The sequence below is a fragment of the Nilaparvata lugens genome, chromosome 5, assembly GCF_014356525.2.
Source record: "Nilaparvata lugens isolate BPH chromosome 5, ASM1435652v1, whole genome shotgun sequence".
In the NCBI taxonomy this organism is placed as follows: domain Eukaryota; kingdom Metazoa; phylum Arthropoda; class Insecta; order Hemiptera; family Delphacidae; genus Nilaparvata; species Nilaparvata lugens.
The window spans coordinates 75,390,848-75,413,114 of NC_052508.1; the positions used below are offsets into that span (position 1 = coordinate 75,390,848).

A 22,267-nucleotide genomic window follows, 5' to 3' on the forward strand; every position below is an offset into this window, starting at 1 on the left:
TGAATTGAAAAAAATGAGTTATTGTTTCATAATATCAATTTTTATAAGTATTTGTTTGTTACAGCCCACCTATATTTATGAAATTATTGTTGTCTCCTCATGCAGGAGACTTCAAAAATAATTATTGGAGTGGGTTGAAAGAGATCATGGTTCAATATATTTATATGAACTTACTGATTTCCAAAAGCACCGATCATTGCGACCACAGCATAGGGAGTCCATGAAGCTACAAACAGGAAACAGATGGTGATTGCAACCTTGGCGATTCGAACTTCTGCTGACTGATTCTGTTGAGCCTGGTTACTGCGTAGAGAGTCCACGTTCATTTTTTTCGCCTGTCACAGAAATTGATCAATTCGAGTAAATAAACTGAACAAATGGGTACATCATACAAAAACTGATTGATCCTGAATTTTAGAGAAGTTTTACAGAGTCATCACAATAAGACACATTCACTGCTATTTCTACTACATTACAGTAGTACTTTACGTAACAAGTCCGGTAACAATAATTTACCGCATAAGTATGATTGTTCCTGCCCGAAACGTAGTTGAGGGCAGAATTATCATACGAATGCGGTAAATACGTTAACGTAAAAGTTACGTACAATATTTTTTGTCATACTTATCTGAGAAAGAATAATAATATTGCTGAGAAACAGGAACCATTACCTGCTGATGCTCGAGCTACTGCATTCTATAAACATGGCCTAGCCCTTAGCGCCTAGTTCATAACAGACAGACCCTTCGAGCTCAAATAAAATAATAAGGCTAAATTATAAAGGTGCGTACAGACTTTCGCTCTGCTCCGCAACCGAACGTCACTCCAGCAGAGCGATTGATGATCGACCGGCGAGCAAGAGTGGTTCGACCGGGGAACGCGAGAAGATCTAACATCTTCCGTAACGTTCATGATGGGTGCGTGGGAGGAGCGTGCTCGGTGCGGGTTGGAAGCGCGAATATGTGTACGCAGCTTAAGATTTCAGATGAGTTCGAAAAGCTTGAAACTCCTTAAATGAGTTCTTTAAGTGTTTGAGTTAGTTATTAATCACTCAGATGTTATTAGGACTCAGTAGAGTCCTAAAATACTCGACTGTAAAGAGAACATATATATTACTAGCCGTCAGGTTCGCTTCGCTCGCCGTATCCGTCTAGCAAGGGGGCTTCGCCCCCTGGACCCCCGACTGGATCGTTAAAAAGTGAGAACAGCGGGCTCGCTTCGCTCGCCTGCATTTTTCATTTGAACATGCTTCATTCCATCAGAGAGTCAAAGTACTGAGAAAACTCAGAAAAGCTGAGAAAAACGCTGATTTTGGGCGTATCTTTGATGAAATATTAAAGTCACCTCATCACAAAATTTTTAGACCCTAGCTAAACCTCTGTACCAAATTTGAAAATTTTCTGTCTATTACTTGATGAAATAACTGAGAAAATGCAAAAAAAAACGCTAATTTTGGGTGTATCTTTGGCGTTATTTCAAATTCCTTCTAACACAACATTATTACACCCTAGCTGAGCTTCTACACTAATTTTGAACATTTTCTGTTCATTTGTTCTCGATAAAGCTGAGAAAACGCTAAGAAACGCAGATTTTGGGCGTATCTTTGGAATTTTTTCAAATCCGTTCTTAGTGCGCCTCTAAAGGGCCAACTGAACATACCTACCAAATTTGAACGTTTTTGGTCCGGTAGATTTTTAGTTCTGCGAGTGAGTGAGTCAGTCAGTCAGTCAGTCAGTGAGTGAGTGAGTGAGTGAGTGAGTGAGTGCCATTTCGCTTTTATATATATATAGATATGATCTCTTTACAGTATAGGGAGTCCATGAAGCTACAAACAGGAAACAGATGGTGATTGCAACCTTGGCGATTCGAACTTCTGCTGACTGATTCTGTTGAGCCTGGTTACTGCGTAGAGAGTCCACGTTCATTTTTTCGCCTGTCACAGAAATTGATCAATTCGAGTAAATAAACTGAACAAATGGGTACATCATACAAAAACTGATTGATCCTGAATTTTAGAGAAGTTTTACAGAGTCATCACAATAAGACACATTCACTGCTATTTCTACTACATTACAGTAGTACTTTACGTAACAAGTCCGGTAACAATAATTTACCGCATAAGTATGATTGTTCCTGCCCGAAACGTAGTTGAGGGCAGAATTATCATACGAATGCGGTAAATACGTTAACGTAAAAGTTACGTACAATATTTTTTGTCATACTTATCTGAGAAAGAATAATAATATTGCTGAGAAACAGGAACCATTACCTGCTGATGCTCGAGCTACTGCATTCTATAAACATGGCCTAGCCCTTAGCGCCTAGTTCATAACAGACAGACCCTTCGAGCTCAAATAAAATAATAAAGGCCTAAATTATAAAGGTGCGTACAGACTTTCGCTCTGCTCCGCAACCGAACGTCACTCCAGCAGAGCGATTGATGATCGACCGGCGAGCAAGAGTGGTTCGACCGGGGAACGCGAGAAGATCTAACATCTTCCGTAACGTTCATGATGGGTGCGTGGGAGGAGCGTGCTCGGTGCGGGTTGGAAGCGCGAATATGTGTACGCAGCTTAAGATTTCAGATGAGTTCGAAAAGCTTGAAACTCCTTAAATGAGTTCTTTAAGTGTTTGAGTTAGTTATTAATCACTCAGATGTTATTAGGACTCAGTAGAGTCCTAAAATACTCGACTGTAAAGAGAACATATATATTACTAGCCGTCAGGCTCGCTTCGCTCGCCGTATCCGTCTAGCCAGGGGGCTTCGCCCCCTGGACCCCCGACTGGATCGTTAAAAAGTGAGAACAGCGGGCTCGCTTCGCTCGCCTGCATTTTTCATTTGAACATGCTTCATTCCATCAGAGAGTCAAAGTACTGAGAAAACTCAGAAAAGCTGAGAAAAACGCTGATTTTGGGCGTATCTTTGATGAAATATAAAGTCACCTCATCACAAAATTTTTAGACCCTAGCTAAACCTCTGTACCAATTTGAAAATTTTCTGTCTTACTTGATGAAATAACTGAGAAAATGCAAAAAAAAACGCTAATTTTGGGTGTATCTTTGGCGTTATTTCAAATTCCTTCTAACACAACATTATTACACCCTAGCTGAGCTTCTACAGCACTAATTTTGAACGTACATTTTCTGTTCATTTGTTCTCGATAAAGCTGAGAAAACGCTAAGAAACGCAGATTTTGGGCGTATCTTTGGAATTTTTTCAAATCCGTTCTTAGTGCGCCTCTAAAGGGCCAACTGAACATACCTACCAAATTTGAACGTTTTTGGTCCGGTAGATTTTTAGTTCTGCGAGTGAGTGAGTCAGTCAGTCAGTCAGTCAGTGAGTGAGTGAGTGAGTGAGTGAGTGAGTGCCATTTCGCTTTTATATATATATAGATATGATCTCTTTACAGTATAGTATGCTGTAATGAAAATCACATGCTTTCTTTTTCTGAAAACAGCTGTTTACCGGCTTGATTTGATGCATGGAAAACAGCTGCAATTGAGTTAGTATGACAAGAATCAAATTTCAGAATTATAATTGTAACAAAATCCGACTTATTTGAATCATCACAGATAAAATTGGGAGGGTCTCAGTTCGCCAAGATCTCAGTCTACAGCATTGAGCCATCAAAATAAGACGAAATAATTTTAGACTAGTAGTTCTGTAAACAGTAGACCTCACGCAGTATTCTCATCCACAAGTACCTGATAGAAACTATAGACCTTATGGGAAATACAGTAATAGACTGGCTTCTCCACACATCTGTGTAATCACTTGTCAGCTAATTTATGATGAATAATTCTATAGTCTGATTTTTACTCTAATACTGGCTTATGAAGGAGGCCCTTTCTCCTTTTATACTAGTAGTTCTGTGAACAGTAGACCTCGCGCAGTTATAACGACGTCCCAAACCATGAGCACATCCACATTGATACACTAACTATTTATTTGATCAGATCATGCTTACACAAGATTTAATTATCATATAACGCTTTCCGGAATTTAGCGCGAGAAAACCAGAAGACATCTAGGCGCCCAGACGAGCTGCTATAAGTTCTTTGCATCCTATATTTAATAGTGCATGAAAATTGCATTCAATGAGGCATGCAATTTTATAGCCTACACATCTGCTAATTTTTTATCAAGTTACATCGAGATATTGAATTCCATGCGTCATGGCATGCAATTTATAGTCAACTCGACAGCTGATTTATGATGAATAATTCTATAGTCTGATTTTCACTCTAATATTGACGTATGAAGAAGGCTCTTTCTCCTTTTATATTATCCTTCAAATGCAAAATTTCCAAAAACCTTGTATACGTCGACGCGCAATTAAAAAAGGAACATACCTGTCAAATTTCATGAAAATCTATTACCGCGTTTCGCCGTAAATGCGCAACATATAAACATTCAAACATTAAGAGAAATGCCAAACCGTTGACTTGAATCTTAGACCTCACTTCGCTCGGTCAATTAACAAATCAAATTTCAGCATTCTTATTGTAACAAAATCCGACTTATTTTAATCATCACAGATAAAATTGGGAGGGTCTCAGTTTGTCAAGATCTCAGTCTACAGCATAGAACCATCAAAATAAGACAAAATAATTTAAAAGAAGAGTACTCAGATTTATTGACCGAGCGAAGTGAGGTCTAAGACTGAAGTCGACGGTTTGGCATTTCTCTTTAATGTTTGAATGTTTATATGTTTATATGTTGCGCATTTACGGCGAAACGCAGTACCATATTTCCATGAAATTTGACAGGTATGTTCCTTTTTTAATTGCTCGTCGACGTATATACAAGGTTTTTGGAAATTTTGCATTTGAAGGACAATATAAAAGGAGGAAGGAGCCTCCTTCATACGCCAATATTAGAGTAAAAATCAGACTATAGAATTATCCATCATAAATCAGCTGACAAGTGATTACACAGATGTGTGGAGAAGCCAGTCTATTGCTGTATTTCCATAAGGTCTATAGTTTCAATCAGGTACTTGTGGATGAGAATACTGTGTGAGGTCTACTTTTCACAGAACTACTAGTTTTTTTATTCAGATACAGAGGCATTTATGCTAAACTATTGTATCCACTGGGGCACTGGACGTTTTGAAAGCAACAGCAATGTGACAAACTGAAAACTGGACTTACTGGAGTTGCCTTCCCGGGCTGATTATTCATGAATTGAGATCTTGATAAGATAAATTATCCCTTCTATTCCGATCATATTCATATGATTTGTAATTATATCAACAAATAAATAAATGAATAAATGTTACATTATTGAATTTGCCAACAACTTACTTGTTCCCGTAGAGCCTTCTCGTGGTTGACAACATGACTGACGATTTGAGAATAGTAATAGATGATAAGTGACATCGGGATGCAGTAGCAAATCACGAACATGGTCCCAACCCAATACTGAATACTTTCGCTCTTGGTCAAGTAATCGAAAGAGCAGCTGGTCAGGTAGCCCTCTGTAAATACAAGAAACCAGTCAACATGTTTTTGAAAAAGATAATATATTTAAGTAGTGATAGGTTGATAAATCAATAAAATCAGTTCTTAAAATCAACAAAATCAAAAACAAATGATTAAAGATTTTCAAAATTTAAATAAACTGAAAAATTTTGAACCGAAAAAATGGACTACGGTACTCTTACATGTAGACTAGATTGATTGTTATAAGCTCACAATTATACTCATACATTCAGCTTACATAATAAATAATATTCATTTTCATAATATTAGAAATAGGCTAAACACTTGTTGAGAGATGAGATGCATCGCTCCACTTTTTTATAATAGAGGCGACAGAAACTCTGGCGTCAGAAGCTATTTTACCTGATTTCATAAAGAATATAAATAAACGCCAGTTTAAATCTAAATTAAAAATAGATTCTCCAAGAGTGCTTTCTACACAAAGGAAGAGTACATTGATCATTGCTCTACATATTTTGTATAATGTTTTCTTTTCCTGTGTCTTGTTTTTGTTACTGTGGGCTGTGTCTATTTTGTTCGACCATTTAGATTTTTTTGCAAGTTCCAGGTCCCCCTGATTAAGTGGGCATTGGATGCTATTTAATCCAATCTATTCTAATCTAATATCATATAATTCAATTCCCATTTATAAATTATGAAGCTTTCACATAATTTATATACAGCACCCTATAGAGAGATTCATGTAGAGAAGCAGCCCTCCTAGTTAATATAGGTTTACTGTTCTTGTCTGTCTTTAGACAAAGCAGATAGCTCTATCTTCTGCTATTTCTATAAATCCCAAATCGTTTGTTGATTATTAAAAAACATAATGAACCACCATAATATTTCATCTCAAGAGAATTTATTATTAAATCATGAGAGAATATATAAGTCTACACGACAAATGAAATATATATTATATACAACGTTACCGTTCCTCTGTTTTATCACTGCCTTCTATAGACGGTAGCTGATACAGGTTCATTAATGTAATATTAATTGTTCATCCTCATTTAAAATAATCAATTATATTTTATTACGCAAGAAATTATATTTTTCAATAATTTCATAATGAATATAAAGAAAAATAAAAATGTGTACCCTTTTTGAAATATTTTATCACAAAATGTTTCGGACATTGATGCCATTTTCAAGTGATATGAAGTAAAAAATGATTTTTACTCAATCTTCTGCTACGGCATCAATGTCCGAAACATGTTGTGATAGAATATTTCAAAAAGGGTACTAACATTTTTATTTTTCTTTATATTCATTATGAAATTATTGAAAAATATAATTTCTTGCTTAATAAAATATAATTGATTATTTTAAATGAGGATGAACAATTAATATTACATTAATGAACCTGTATCAGCTACCGTCTGAGATTGAGTAGAAATCATTTTTTACTTCATATTACTTGAAAATGGCATCAATGTCCGAAACATATGTTGTGATAAAATATTTCAAAAAGGGTACTAACATTTTTATTTTTCTTCATATTTATATTACAAGTAGCCCTATACAGAAAAGAGTTCATAATGAATGTTCATAATTAAGATGAAATATTTTGTCAATCAATTATCAATTCTACATTGTTAAAAGCCGATCTGGCAACAGAGCAAAGCGAGAGAGAGAAGCGCTAACCGCTTTGTTGAATGACAGACAAGGATAGCAATACCTTGCTAATCAAACACTGCCATTATAACGTGGACTTCACTATATAATTATAATATGAAAGGCGTTGCTGGTAAGAGAGAATCGACAACCCTGAGTCCTTTCAATTCTACTTTAGACTTTTAAATTGAACTTTATAACGTAAATCTCTTTATATTTTTGGAAAATTTCCATCCAATTTGAAAGGAACAGTTTTGGGCTTTAAGACTGTTGTTCCTTCATCCCCAATCATTCATAGTTGAGAATGATATTGTATCTATCAATGTATAAATAAATATTCAAGTCATTAGAAAACGTGATATTTTACATTTTTAGTAATAAGTTTCTAAGCAAATTGAATGTTACTTTACCTGGCACAAATCTACTCCAGACTCCGTAGAGGGGCATCAGTGACCACGGAGTGACATAGGCCCAGATCAGTAGTATGATGAGAAAAGCCTTTCCCTTGCTCATTCTTCCATCTAAAGGCTTGGCGATCACACTGAAACCAAAGATGTATAATTAAATTTGAGAAATGAATCTTAAAATGGAAAACTATGTACTAAATATCGTAAAAATTCTCACACAAATAAATAACCGAGGTTAATTAAACGAGAGTATTATTCATTATTTAGTAATAATATTCATTTTTGACGTGACAACGTCTTATAAATTGGTTTGCCGGGTGACACTTCAAGAAACTGCGTTACGTTCCCATGTTATGCGCTCACAATGAGAGCGAGTGAGAGCGTTCGTTTCGGTTCACGGTCGTCTGGAAAGAGCACGAATAGGAGCAGTGGCGAGCAACGCAGCAGCAACCCGAAGGCATTCACCTGGAGAGAGAGTGAAACGGAGAAATCTCCTGCGACTGCGCAACTACTTAGTGAATAGGTTTTGTGAATAAGAATAAGTGAATAGGTGTAAGTGTAAGTATAATAGGTATAAGTGAATAGGTTATGTTGTAGTAATCACAATGTTGTGGTAGTTTTTAATCACAAAAGTAGTATAAATCGTTTCTCAGCCAATAATAATTTGTTTAACTTGAAAAAATGAGCGCGACTTGCTTTGTAAAAAATTGAATCGAGCACAGTTAGCCCGCCTAAGAGCGAGAGAGACAGAGTGATTTTGTTGAGGATGTGTGAAGGTAAAAATAAAATTTTGTTAATATGAAATTCAGTGCGAGATTCTTTGTATAAATTAATGTTTTAAATATAATTCTTTGTATAAATAAATGTTTGAAATTGTTACTATTATTTCATCCTTCTTCCTACTATAGGAATGAATATTCACATTAAAATTATTTTACCACTCAAAGTCATTGTCACGTAAAACTTTCGCTCGTATACCAACTTTACAGGCAACTATGCAATTTTTTTCATTCATGTTATAAGATAATACATCAGTCAAATCAAAATCAAATTTATTTCCAATACTTACAGAGAAACACTTACATAAATAATATGTGTGACAACAACAAATAAATGTAAAGAAACCAACGAGATAGAACAGCAGTCAGAATGTACTGCTTCCAGGTCCTGTCCGTCTAGATGTCTTGGGGGTCTCTGATTGATATTTCTCGAAAACAGGACCAAAAAACTAGTTCTCCGATCTACAAATATACCCTTACTCAATAGCTTGGGAGGCTCGTTGAAGTGAGTGATAACGCGCCGGTTTAATAACCAAGAGAACCCGAGTTCGAATCTCGACCGGGGAAGAAGTTTTTGATCACAACAAAATCACATAGATACGGCCACCCCGTCTTTTGGAGGAGACGATAAGCCGTCGGTCCCGACTACCTAGAAAGTAATCGTCATCACTCATCATCATCCCTCTCACTCATTACCCACGCACAAGCCTAAAAGCTTATGTGGGCATCACCCTCAGTATAAAAAACATTCCCACTAGCATGCCCACAGTCCAACTTTTCTTTTAATTTTCTTACTAGTGCAGTTTTCCCTATCCTATTTATATGTATTCAATTCAATTCAATTTTATTTCCACATGAAATATTACAAGTTTGTACAATATAACTCAGTTACAGTAAAATAATTTAAAATAATATGATAAATTACATTACTATTTTGTTTTTAAATTGTGACAACATTGAAAGCATTAATTGAGATGGACATAACCTACATAATATTTGGAGGATTTAAGATAAAATTAGGAAATTAAAGAAGTTTTGGGCAATAGCCTGTTTTTACTTTTCCGAATACTGTATTGTTTACTCTATCCAATGAATAAATAAATAAAAGTGGAATCCTCCAAGCAGACTATACATCTGTGAATGAGGGAGAGTTCCTATAAGCAAACTAATAACAAAATGAAAGTAAATTGATGACGAGTGAAATATTAATAAGCAAAATAATATATAATATTGAGTTAGTATATATGTTAGAATGATATAGTGCAACCTACTGACTATTGCACTTGCATGCTGTTTTTATCACCATATTTCTGAAGAGTGCATAATCAGATAAAATACTCAAAGAAAGAGCTAAAAAAAAAGAGCAAGAGGACCCAAGACCGTGACTATGTATTTATTAAGTCTTAGAGACTCCAGAACCGCTTTGCCAAGCATAAGAATGCAGTAGATGTTATCCATGCCTTGTGAAATTGTCTCTACCCAAGTCAGAAATATCCTTGACGTTATAAAATTTCCCACAAATCATTATTTTATTCTTCTATTTATTTTCCAAATTTCATTGTTGATACAGGACCAGTCCGTAGGTCATGACTCATTAAATTGACGCCTCATTAAAAAAATCTGGTGTGGTACACTCACACAACTTTCCTTGCTCATATTTGAAACTACGATCAGACTTTTGTATAAGTGTATATATAATTGTTTTCAGAGTTCTTTTTCCTTTGTGTAAATTGTAAAATAGGATGATTTTTTTTAGTCGTCATTTTTTTTAAAGTCGTCAAAACAGCTGTTCTACAGATGAAATATCTCGACTATGTGTTCTTTTTATGAACTGCTCTACCTACCTACCTCATGCACGAGAAGGAGGTTACAAAGTCCATTTCTCAAGGATGGGGTGGACTCCCCATTAGTTTCCCAGAAAGGAGACTCATGCCAGTTAATAGAGCTGATAAATAACTATACAGAGTATGAATTTGAAAAAAATCGGTCAAGTTATTTTGAGAAAATCGTGAAAAACATGGTTTTTTTAGTAATTATTCGCCATTTTTCTCAAGTAAATTATGGAGCTCCTGCAATTTTCTCAGAAATGAGACACATGTCAGTTGATAGGGCTTATAAATAGCTATACATGGTATGAATTTGAAAAAAATCGTTAGGGCCGTTTTCGAGAAAACCGTGAATAACATGGTTTTTCAGTGATTATCCGCCATTTTTCACAAGAATATTACGGAGCTCCTGCAATTTTCCCAGAAATGAGACTCATGTCAGTTGATAGGACTTATAAATAGCTCTATCCATGGTATGAATTTGAAGAAAATCGTTAGAGCCGTTTTTGAGAAAACCGTGAAAAACATGGTTTTTTAGTAATTATCCGCCATTTTTTCCGCCATTTTGAATTCAATTTTATTGAATTTCTTATTGTCAGATCCTCATGGTTTAAGGACCTTAAGTTTAAAATTTCAAGTCAATCGGTTGATTAGGAATGGAGTTATCGTGTTCACAGACATACACACACACACAGACCAACACCCAAAAATCATGTTTTTGGACTCAGGGGACCCTGAAACTTATAGAAAACTTGAAATTAGGGTACCTTAATTTTTTTTGGAAAGCAATACTTTCCTTACCTTTGGTAAGGTAGGTAGGGCAAGGAAAGTAATAAACATCATTCGCCCCTCCAATAATAACCACGTGATCATCATATGATAAATCATGAGGGTTACTTCTTATATTATTAGCAATGGGGTCAAATCCATGACAAATGGCATGACAAATCCACTGACTGATTTCCCGAGCTCCAGTTTATCAAGGTGGTATACTCTATAACATGGGCATCACTGTAAACCATTAAATTCGGATAGCATAACTGGAGAATCATCCTCAATGTGACGTGTGTGGTCAGGAAACCATGGTCCTGTACCAAATAAAACTGTAGAATTTGACAATATATGTGTGTGTTTTTATTTCATCCTTTTTGTATTTTTCTATTGATTTTTAGACTCATGTTCCTCTACTGATCTTGAGCTCATGTGTATATTTTTTGGGAAGAGCACATAATTCCGCTCCCAACAAATTACAACACTTTACTATAGATATCTTCATTCAAACTCATTATTTTTTTAATGGTCTATAAATTAGCTTTGTATGGTAGGGATTCTCTGTTAGCAATATTTTTCATGAGTTTCATGCAAAACATCGTAGAGTAATTAAACTAGTCCTATGCGTTTTAAAAATGGTCTCTAAATTTCAATAAGAAATCGAGTAGTCATAAAATTGTAGTTAACTTTTTAATAGGCAAATATATATTGGAATAATATTAATTGATCGAGAATTTGATTAGACTGAAAGCTTATTTATATTATTTAACACACTAATGAATAAGGAAAGAATTACTTGAGTAATGTTTTATTGTCTCTAAATTTCAATAAGAAATCGAGTAGTCATAAAATTGTAGTTAACTTTTTAAAAATATATATTGGAATAATCAATTGATCGAGAATTTGATTAGACTGATAGCTTATTTATATAATTTAACACACTAATGAATAAAGAAAGAGTTACTGGAGTAATGTTTTATTGTTTCGACTCTGATTCTTATCCAAAAAGCTAGAATACACTATGACAAGAAGTTTGAATATTTCATTATGGAATGATCCAATAATACAGGGGTTCCACTCCAGTTTATAATGTGCTTTTCAAAATATAATTTTCTTGGGTTAAACTATCTAATAAGATAGGTAATTATAATTTTTATCCTCAGAAATTCAACATGTTTCCCAGTTTCTAGGGTACTTATTAAATCCCATAATGTACCATTAAACAAATAGATTTAATGGTGCGTTAGATTTAATGAGTGTCCTAGAAACCGGTTCAAAGACTTTTTATTTAATTATAAAAGCGTGCCGTCTTCAATTTCAGTTTCCTCCAACAATTGAAAATTAACTCCATCAATTATAATTCATTGAATCCTCAATGAATTATATAGTGATACTCACTTGTAACGGTCATAAGCAATGGCGGCATTTGTAGCACTGGCGCCAATTCCAGAAAACGATCCAATGGTGGCGAAGATCTGACAGCCGAGGTGGCCCGTTGCGAAGCCCAGGTTAAACGAGTTGTAGATGAAAATCGGCGTCTTCACCATCATCATGAAGTCACACAGCGCCAGGTTCACCACGAACATGTTCGACGGTGTGCGCAGGCTCTTAGCTCTTCACAAAAAAAATAAATCAATATTTAATAAGAAAACAAAGATATTGTCAAATTTCACTAAAAATGTTTAGTGAAATTTGACAATATCTTTGTTTTCTTATTATGGAGAGATTTCACAACATCACCATCAATTCTACTAATTCAATTAATATAACATGAAATCCACTTAAAATCAAATCAAATTTTATTTTGCCGTAACTATTAAAGTGATATGAAACCTACTTGATATGGTCAAAGCGATTGGTTTATGAAAACAATATTAGATACCTACTATAGTTGTTTCGGCTGTTACACCATTATCAGTCTCTATTAAACTTACTGAGCTACTCCCTTGTATAACCAATTTGATTCAAATTCAAACTATTTCTATGCATTTTCATTCGTTTACAATATCAATCACAACATGTAGGGAAGCTTCCCTTGCTTGCCAGTATTATTTGTTGTCAAAGAAATGTATATTATCATAAAATGTATATAATAATCATAAGATTCATCAATTATTATATTAGCATAGTCTCTAGATTATTGATTATTAATTATAATTTCTTTTTTATACATTGTTTCTGACAATAAAAAGTTATTATTATTATTATTTCTGTATTGTCAGCACACATTTCAAAATATATTCAATAAATAACAAATTCATAGAATACATAGTAAGACACTAAATAAATTTAGCAACTATTATAAGGCTACAAGTTTTTGAATCCAATCAATTTGGATCTAACTTGATATCTTGTGTCTAGAAACACTATGACAGCGTCGGCTTGATATTTTACAATAAGTTGCCATTGGATATCAAATATTGTTATTTTTAAAAAGTTACTTTTTGAATGGCTGGTTTTGAGACCTTAATACAGTATTGTTTGTCAGAGTTTTTCAATTCTACTTCAAGTGACTTTAAACTATTGATTTGTAATTGTATTACTATGACTTTGGCAATTGCCTATATTGGTCTAGGACAATGGTCGCCAAACTTATGAGCCTGTGAGCTAGAATAGCATTCATAGATATCCTAGTGAGCTACCAACGAATATTAGACTGAAGAAAGTACGGTGCGCAAAATAAAATTTTCACACTTTTATTGCCTATAAAGATACATTCCTGGTGTTGGAATCTACTTATCTCATAGCAAAAAGTATAACAAAAGTTGAAATGTACATTTCAATGAGAGCAGTGGAACTCTTTTTGGTCATCAAGTATTTTCTTGATGTTTGTAGTTTACGTTGTAGTCATTCTGATGCAGTTGTCTAAATTTTCATCAGTCAGTCTGTTCCTATATCGATTTTTTAAGAATTTCATACTTGAGAAAGATGCTTCACACACAAGTAGGTAGAGCTGAACATAGCTTTCAACCTCAATGCAACTTTATAAATCAATCAATTCATTTATTTCACGAACAAACATAATACAAAATAACAAAGAAAGATTAAAAATGTGAAATAAAAGTGGACATCCCTAGGCATAAGCCCGATTGGGGTGTACTACTCCTAATACAACTAAAAATACTCAGACGAGTAAGGCCGCTCCGCTCTAGAAATAAACTATAACTTAAAAAAAAAACATTTTTTCTGCTATGGTAGCCCATCACATGAAAACAAGGATGAAGTAATTACATTCTGATAAATAAAAGGTATACACAGATAAAACCAAAAATAGAAAATTTACAATGCAAAATGCAACTTGAATAATATTTGAATATTTTTCTTTGGGGACTTGAGGCCAAATATTGGTTGCCAACCCAAGCATTTCTCTGAGCTACCAAAAACTACCCCACGAGCTACCGGTAGCTCGCGATCGACTGTTTGGCGACCACTGGTCTAGGACAATAGAATGTATTTATTAATTTATTTATTTATTATTTATGTTATCATTTTAATAGGATAATTATGTCCATGACAAATATACTTACGAACAGAATATCCATATGACGAGTCCATTTCCGATAAGGCTAAAAAACATGAAGAACACGTAGAGAAGTCCCAGCACATAATTGTACATGGGATCCGGCTCTGGATAGTTGAACCAATGCTCTGGAATGTTGGCAAGTTCGTCTGTTGGCACATTCCATATCAGTGATCTCTGAGCAGTCCTGTGATCAAATAGAAACCAATAAAACCTGTGGTTTTTCGTAAAGTGCGAAGTTTTTAGCTTAAAAATGTCTAGTTTCATTCAAGATTTAGACTTTTTGAATAATAATTATTAAGTTACTGTTTTAGATTTTTCGATTCTAGACTCTAATAGTATCTATTTGATTCAAAATTTGCTCGTTAATCTGAGTATTGAAGAGCGTAAATTGTATTTTGAAAAGTGAGAGTGACATAACCAACTTTTTGATTTGGACAGTATATATAGTATAAATTGGAAATGGGACAGTTTTAGGCATGAGCCTGTTGTGCCTTTCCTCATGTTAAGTATGTGTACACAATGTGATAAATAAATAAATAAATTTAAAAAATAAGCAAAAAGTGATTAAAAAAATTGAATTGAATTAAAATGGATACTTTAGTAATAATTCCTTGTAATTAATCTATCAAAATGATTCATTATTGGGAATCTATAGAGAGATCCACGTTATAATGACAGTGTTAGCAATGGTATTGCTATCCTTGTCTATCATTCAACAAATCAGATAGCTTTTTGTGTAGTTGAGAAGTTGATATTGTTGTAATTATTCATATTGAATGAAAAAGACTAAGAAATTGTCAAAAACCATAGATTTATTGATACTAAGAAAGACCGGTTTCGGTTATTATAGTCCAGTCAATATAGACATAAAAAAGGGGGTGTGCTTGCAATTTATATTGTAGTTCTGATTATTTGATATATTGTTTGGGTACATAAGAGAAGTTCAGAACCAATTTCTTCATGCAAAATTTCCTTGTGCTAGATACAGAGTGGCCCAAAAACCTCTTATTTTCGGCTCATTTTCCAGTTTCCAGCTATTTCTGCCAAATCTCGTAATCGGACAGAAAAATGTGCTCTCGCCTTTTTTTCAGATCATAAAGTTCTGAATAAAATAAGATCATTCGGAACTCTCTATCTCCAATGAGTACTGAGTTATGATTTTTCAAAAATGAGTGAAATTTGAAGGAAAAATAAATTTTGATAAATTTTAGTTTTTGATCAACAATATATTTTTGTTAACATTTAGATGTATCTGAGATCAGGGAGAGCGCTCTATCTCAAGTAGATTTTCAGGTACACCTGACAACAATGCTTCATGTATTGTGAAAAACACCTAATGTTCAGCTTCAACCATCATCACTAACTACATTGTCCTTACATTGATATTTCGCACAATGACATAATTTCATGAGATCATGTTCAATGAGAATCACCCGCTAGATGCACTTCATTCCAGTATTTCCTAGTGGAGAGGCGCGCTTAAGGACACCTCAAGGATAAAAATTTCAAACACTTATAACTTTCGACTCAATGCTCAGATTTCATCGTACTACACTTCATTCTTCTCGGCTCGTCAAGGCTGTCCAGAATCATGCATCATAAGTCAAATTCGGTCGAAAAATGAAAAATTTATTGTTGAGTGTACTTAAGCCCATATTCCAATACACAAAAAATGGCCGATTTCTATATTAAAAAATCAGAACTACACAATATAAATTGCATGCACCAATGTATATAGTGACTGGACTATTACACCATTGTCAATCTCTGATAAACTCATGGTTTATCCATGGAAACCATGAGTTTATCAGAGATTGACAATGGTGTAATAACCAAAACCGGTCTTTCTAACTATCAATAAATCTGTAGTTTTTCTTAGTCTTTTTCATTCAAAATCAGATAGCGCTATCTCTTTCTCGCATTGCTCTGTTGCCAGATTGATTTTAACAATGTAGAAATATAATCAATTGACAAAATCTTGATTATGAAAATTCATTATGAAATCATTGAGAAATATAATTTATTGCTTGATAAATTATAATTGATCATTTTAAACGAGAATGAACCGTTAATATTACACCAATAAACCTTTATCAGCCACCGTCTATAGAAGGCATTGGCAAGACAGAGGATCGGCAACGTTGTTCTGCTATCTTTCTCCACTGCCATTATAACGTGGACCTCACTATACTCATATATAGAAGCGAAATGGCTCTGAAAAATGGGTACAGTATAACTACTCTAGTATACCTGTATAGAATAATTTACTTTGAACTGAAATTGTATAGGTATTGTACGTGGAAAACTAATAACCTTTTCTTGAAATGGTTAATCACCTAAATGGAAACCCGAAGTGGAAATCACCTAAATTTGGAAGAAAAATAGCACAATGATTGTGTTATTATTTTATGTACCAATGTTATTACATCAGTGCTATTTGTATCGTAGATAAATTAAATTGAAAAAAGTGTAGTATAACTACTATAGTATAACTCGTTTTAATATTATCAATCTTTCGAGTAGCCCAATAAAAATACTTCAAATTAGAAACCAATACTTCTAGTGAGGTCTACGTTATAATGGCAGTGGAGAAAGATAGAAGAACAGCCTTGCTGATTCTCTGCCTAGCCACTGACTCCTTTATAGAGAATAGCTGATACCAGTATATCTTATTTTAATATTAACTGTTCATTATTCTAGTTCAAATATTTAATTAAGCCTAAATTTTATTTTGTTGAGAAAATATATTTGTCAATGATTGAATAATTAATTTTCATCATTATTGATATTAATAACCTATTTCGGACTATGTGTAACCTTATCTAAATTTGGGAGAGGAATAGCACAAGGTTACCTTATTTTTTCTCTCCCTATCATTTTTGATGATGTGCTTATTGTATGAATAAATATAATGAATAAAAATTGAATATGTTGTTTCTTATATTTATACATTGTTGGAAAAAATTCTGGCAACGTTGTGGAGCTAGAAAAGGATAGCGCTATATGCTTTGTCAATTGATAGACAAGGGTGTTAATCAGACACTGTCATTATAACGTGGACCTCACTATATAGCTACAACAAAATAGATACCGTAAGTCAATAGATGGATATTGAGCACAATAATTAAACTAGAATTGATTAATGAATTTTATATGAATGAATGTAAAAAGTTAGGAAAAAGTGTAGAATTGACATAGGTTCTAGAATCTTAAAAAAGTCTGGTGTGGCGCACTCACACAACTTTCATTGCGGTTATGAAAATTGATCACCTGACGCTAGTGTTCCCGCGCATCTCAAGTCTACTATTCAAATATCCAAGCCAGCTGGTGACAAGACAATAACGCTGGAGACACACGAAATCTGCTATCTCTTCATAGTAAATGATTCAATAGAATTAATAGTTCCCAACAGTTTATTTATTTATTTTATTTATTCATTTATTGTATAAAATACTATAATCATAAAATACATTTATGACATTGGAGGAAAAACTAGGCTGAGCCTGTACTATTTCTCTCCAAAAATTTTGATAAAATGTTAATGTTGTCCAAAAGATGAGGTTATGTAATCACACACTGCTTCGTCAATTGATTTTCGGTCCATGAATGATGATAACAATCAAGTTTGCAATTGGAATAATAACATTTTCTCGAATTTCGAGCTTATTTTAAATGTTAGGTGAAAATGTTACTAAACATTAATTGTAGAGATTTTCACGCTCAATCTTTTCCACTTGGAATTTTCTGTTTAAATTGCACCTGAAGCCTGATAATTGGGAATCTAAATTCAAACTTTGCATAGATGGGGCGGAGCTCCTGAAAGTTTTACAGAAATGAGACTTGTGGCAGTTGATAGAACTTATTAATGACTATTTTAGGCATAAATATTATCAAAATCGTTGTAACCGTTTTCGAGAAAATCGCGAAAAACCCTGTTTTTGACAAAATTTTCGCAATTTTAGCCGCCATCTTGAATTGCATTTGATCGAAATTGTTCGTGTCGGATCCTTATATTGTAAGGACCTTAGGTTCCAAATTTCAAGTCATTCCGTTTATTGGGAGGTGAGATATCGTGTACACAGACGCACATACACTCATACACACACATAAAGACAAAAAAAAAAAAATTTTTCGGACTCAGGGGACCTTGAAACGTATAGAAATTTAGAAATTGGGGTACCTTAATTTTTTCGGAAAGCAATACTTTCCTTACCTATGGTAATAGAGCAAGAAAAGTAAAAACACTTATTGACACGGGCTACTTTTTAATTTAATAAGACATAAAGGTGCTACCGTATAAGATTTTATATTGTTTTATTATATAGTTTTTATTTAAGTTTCTATTCATGCAGAGCTCTGCTGTTTTATTTTTGTTTAATAGAAATATTTGTTTAACATTGTATCCATACTGATCAAGAGATTAAAAAATGTATATGGAACATGAACGACCCCACACTGTATTAACTCAGGGTTTTTTTAAAACAATATTTTTCCACTTTTTTCAGTTATATATATTGTAGATTGTAATGTATTTTTTGGAAGAATAAATTTCAAATTCAAATTTTAATTATTTAACTTGAATGGTAATGAATTTTATTAATGAATGGAAAAAGGGTAGAATTGACAAATTAGGTTCTAGAATCTTAAAAAAAATTGAAATGAGAAAGTCGGATATAGATTGAGAACTAACCTGAAACTGGCCTGTGGACCCCAAACCGTTCCGTTAGGACAATTGTTGGCCCCACCGAACGCCTCCATTCTGTGGCTGCCTCGAAATGACACCTCCTAATCTCTTGCCAACACTTTTATAACAGGGATTCAATTCCTATATCCTATTAGGCTTATCCCTTACGGCTACGTGTTGATTCTAATCGTATTACATTCCGCGAACCAGCCAGTTTTTTGTCTGCTTATACAACTGTGAACATCCAAGGTATTTTATTTATATCTGATAGTTCAGGAAGACAATGGATTGGGAGCTGTTTTTCACATTCAAATACTCATTGATTTTATCTGAAGTAGTTCACAATACATGCAAAAAATTGGCCATTTTTGTGTATGTGAATACGGGCTTGAGTAGCCTACACTCAACAATAAATTTTCCATTTTTTGACCGAATTTATTTATTTATTTATACATAGGTATATCATTGTCAACTATGAATTATTGGGAGAGGAACAACAGGCTTAAAGCCCAAAACTGTTCCTTTCCCAAATTTGGATAAACTATTTTTTTTCTTTCCCCTTCTTCTTCTGTTTGGTAGAGAGTTAGTGGGAAGGATATTTTGAGTATTCTTTCCAAAGAATGGACATTGATAAGTCCAAAGCTCCGCCAATTTATGTAGATGCATAACAATATTATCTATAGTTATTACCGATTGCTTTATTCCTTTCATATGCAGTTTAAAAATCATTTTCTTAGTCTATATTATGTAAATCCATCTATAAGTTTGCTGTATTGTAAGCTATTGTATATAAGTGTAAACGCCAGTATATATTGTAATCTACATAATTAAAGTACTCAATCAATCAATCTTCTTCTTCCCCTTCCCGTTCTTCTTCTACTCCTTTTCATTTTTCTTCTCTTCATTCTTCTACTTCTTTTTCTTCTTCTATTTCTCTTCTTCTATTTCTCTTCTTCATTTTCTTTTTCTTCTTCTTCTTTCATCTTCTTCCTATTCTTTTTCTCCTTTCACTTCACTTCTTCTTTTCTCTCTATTTCCTCTCACTCTCTATTCCTCCTTATCCTATCCTACCATCTCTCTCTCTCTCTCTCTCTCTCTCTCTCTTAATAAACAATGAAAAATATAATTTTTGTTTCAGAAAGCTGTTCATTAAATCATAGTTGAAACGTGAAAAGTTTCAGCTCACCACTGATTGACTCATGATGCATGATTTTGAACCGCCTTGACGAGCCGAGAAGAATGAAGTGTGAAACGATGATTAAACCCGAGCTTTGTGTCAAAAGTTATGTGTTTGAAATTTTGATCCCTGGGGTGTCCTTGAGTCGCGCCTCTCCACTAGGAAATACTGAAATGAAGTAGAACTAACGGGTGATTCTCATAGAACATAATATCATGAACTTATATCATCGTGCGAAATATCACTGTGAGGACAATTTAGTTGGTGGATGATGGTTGAAGCTAAAAATTAGATGCTTTTCACGATACGTGAAGCATTGTTGTCAGGTGTACCTGGAAATCGATATGAGATAGAGCGCTCTACCTGGTCTCAGATTGTAGAGCACAAAATTACGCCCAGAGGGATTTTGAATTATACATCTAAATGGTAACAATCGGAAGATATTGTTGATCAAAAACTAAAACTCATCAAAGTTGATTTTTTCTTAAAATTTTACTCATTTTTGAAAAATCATAACTCCATACTCATTTGAGATAGACAGTTTCATCATTGATGAAACATCTCATTTCATTCATTGACCGTGCGAAGTGAGGTCTAAGATTCGAGTCGACAGTTTGGCATTTCTCTTAATGTTTAAATGTTTGAATGTTCATATGTTTATATGTTGCGCATTTACAGCGAAACGCGGTAATAGATTTTCATGAAATTTGACAGGTATGTTCCTTTTTTAATAGCGCATCGACGTATATACAAGGTTTTTGGAAATTTTGCATTTCAAGGATAATATAAAAGGAAAAAGGAGCCTCCTTCATACGCCAATATTATTAGAGTAAAAATCAGACTATAGAATTATTCATCACTAGTCGTTCTGTGAGCAGTAGACCTCACGCAGTATTCTCATCCGCAAGTACCTGATTGAAACTATAACCTTATGGAAATACAGCAATAGACTGGCTTCTCCACACATCTGTGTAATCACTTGTCAGCTGATTTATGATGATAATTCTATAGTCTGATTTTTACTGTAATATTGGCGTATGAAGGAGGCTCCTTTTCCCTTTCATATTATCCTTGAAATGCAAAATTTCCAAAACCTTGTATATACGTCGACGCGCTATTAAAAAAGGAACATACCTGTCAAATTTAATGAAAATCTATTACCGCGTTTCGCCGTGAATGCGCAACATATAAACATTTAAACATTAAGAGAAATGCCAAACCGTCGACTTAAATCTTAGACCTCACTTCGCTCGGTCAATAAATCAGCTGACAAGTGATTACACAGATGTGTGAAAAAGCCATCTATTGCTGTATATCCATAAGGTCTATAGTTTCAATCAGGTACTTGTAGATGAGAATACTGCGTGAGGTCTACTGTTCACAGAACTCACAGAATTATGATGAATAATTCTATAGTCTGATTTTTACTGTAATATTGGCGTATGAAGGAGGCTCCTTTTCCCTTTCATATTATCCTTGAAATGCAAAATTCCCAAAAACTTTGTACATACGTCGACGCGCAACTAAAAAAGGAACATACCTCTCAAATTTCATGAAAACCTATTACTGCGTTTCGCCGTAAATGCGCAACATAATAACATTTGAACATTTAAACATTAAGAGAAATGCCAAACCGTCGACTTGAATCTTAGACCTCACTTCGCGCGGTCAACTAGTAATTTTATAATCTAATAAAAAGACGAGAGCGAATTTTTCTGTCCGATTACTCGATTTGGCGGAAATAGCTGAAAGCTGGAAAATGAACCGAAAATACGAGGTTTTTGGGTCACTCTGCACAAGGAAATCACGCATGAAAAAAATTGGTTCTGGACCTCTCTCATGTATCCAAATAATATATTGAAAAATCAGAACTACAATATATATTGCAAGCACACTCCTTTTTTATGTCTATATTGACTGGACTAGCTGAGTATATTCTATTTGAGAGATATATGTCATGAAATAGAATAGAGAGTAGTTAATTCAGCTGTGATGAAGC

General features: G+C 34.0%; 1 protein-coding gene across 2 annotated transcripts in view; it reads right to left on the reverse strand.

Annotated features, from left to right (window-relative positions):
• LOC111058697 (opsin, ultraviolet-sensitive) overlaps positions 1-19,240 on the reverse strand; it is a 28,786-nt gene extending 9,546 nt beyond the window's left edge. For both annotated transcript variants that reach the window (XM_039429295.1, XM_039429294.1), the window contains exons 1-6: positions 19,098-19,240; positions 14,412-14,591; positions 12,283-12,498; positions 7,512-7,642; positions 5,308-5,480; positions 175-335 (exon numbers count right to left, since the gene is read on the reverse strand). In XM_039429295.1, the coding sequence (XP_039285229.1) occupies positions 175-335; positions 5,308-5,480; positions 7,512-7,642; positions 12,283-12,498; positions 14,412-14,591; positions 19,098-19,165 (929 nt within the window). In that variant the 5' untranslated portion in view covers positions 19,166-19,240. The remainder of the gene's footprint in view (positions 1-174; positions 336-5,307; positions 5,481-7,511; positions 7,643-12,282; positions 12,499-14,411; positions 14,592-19,097) is intronic.
• Between the last annotated feature and the right edge of the window lie 3,027 nt (positions 19,241-22,267).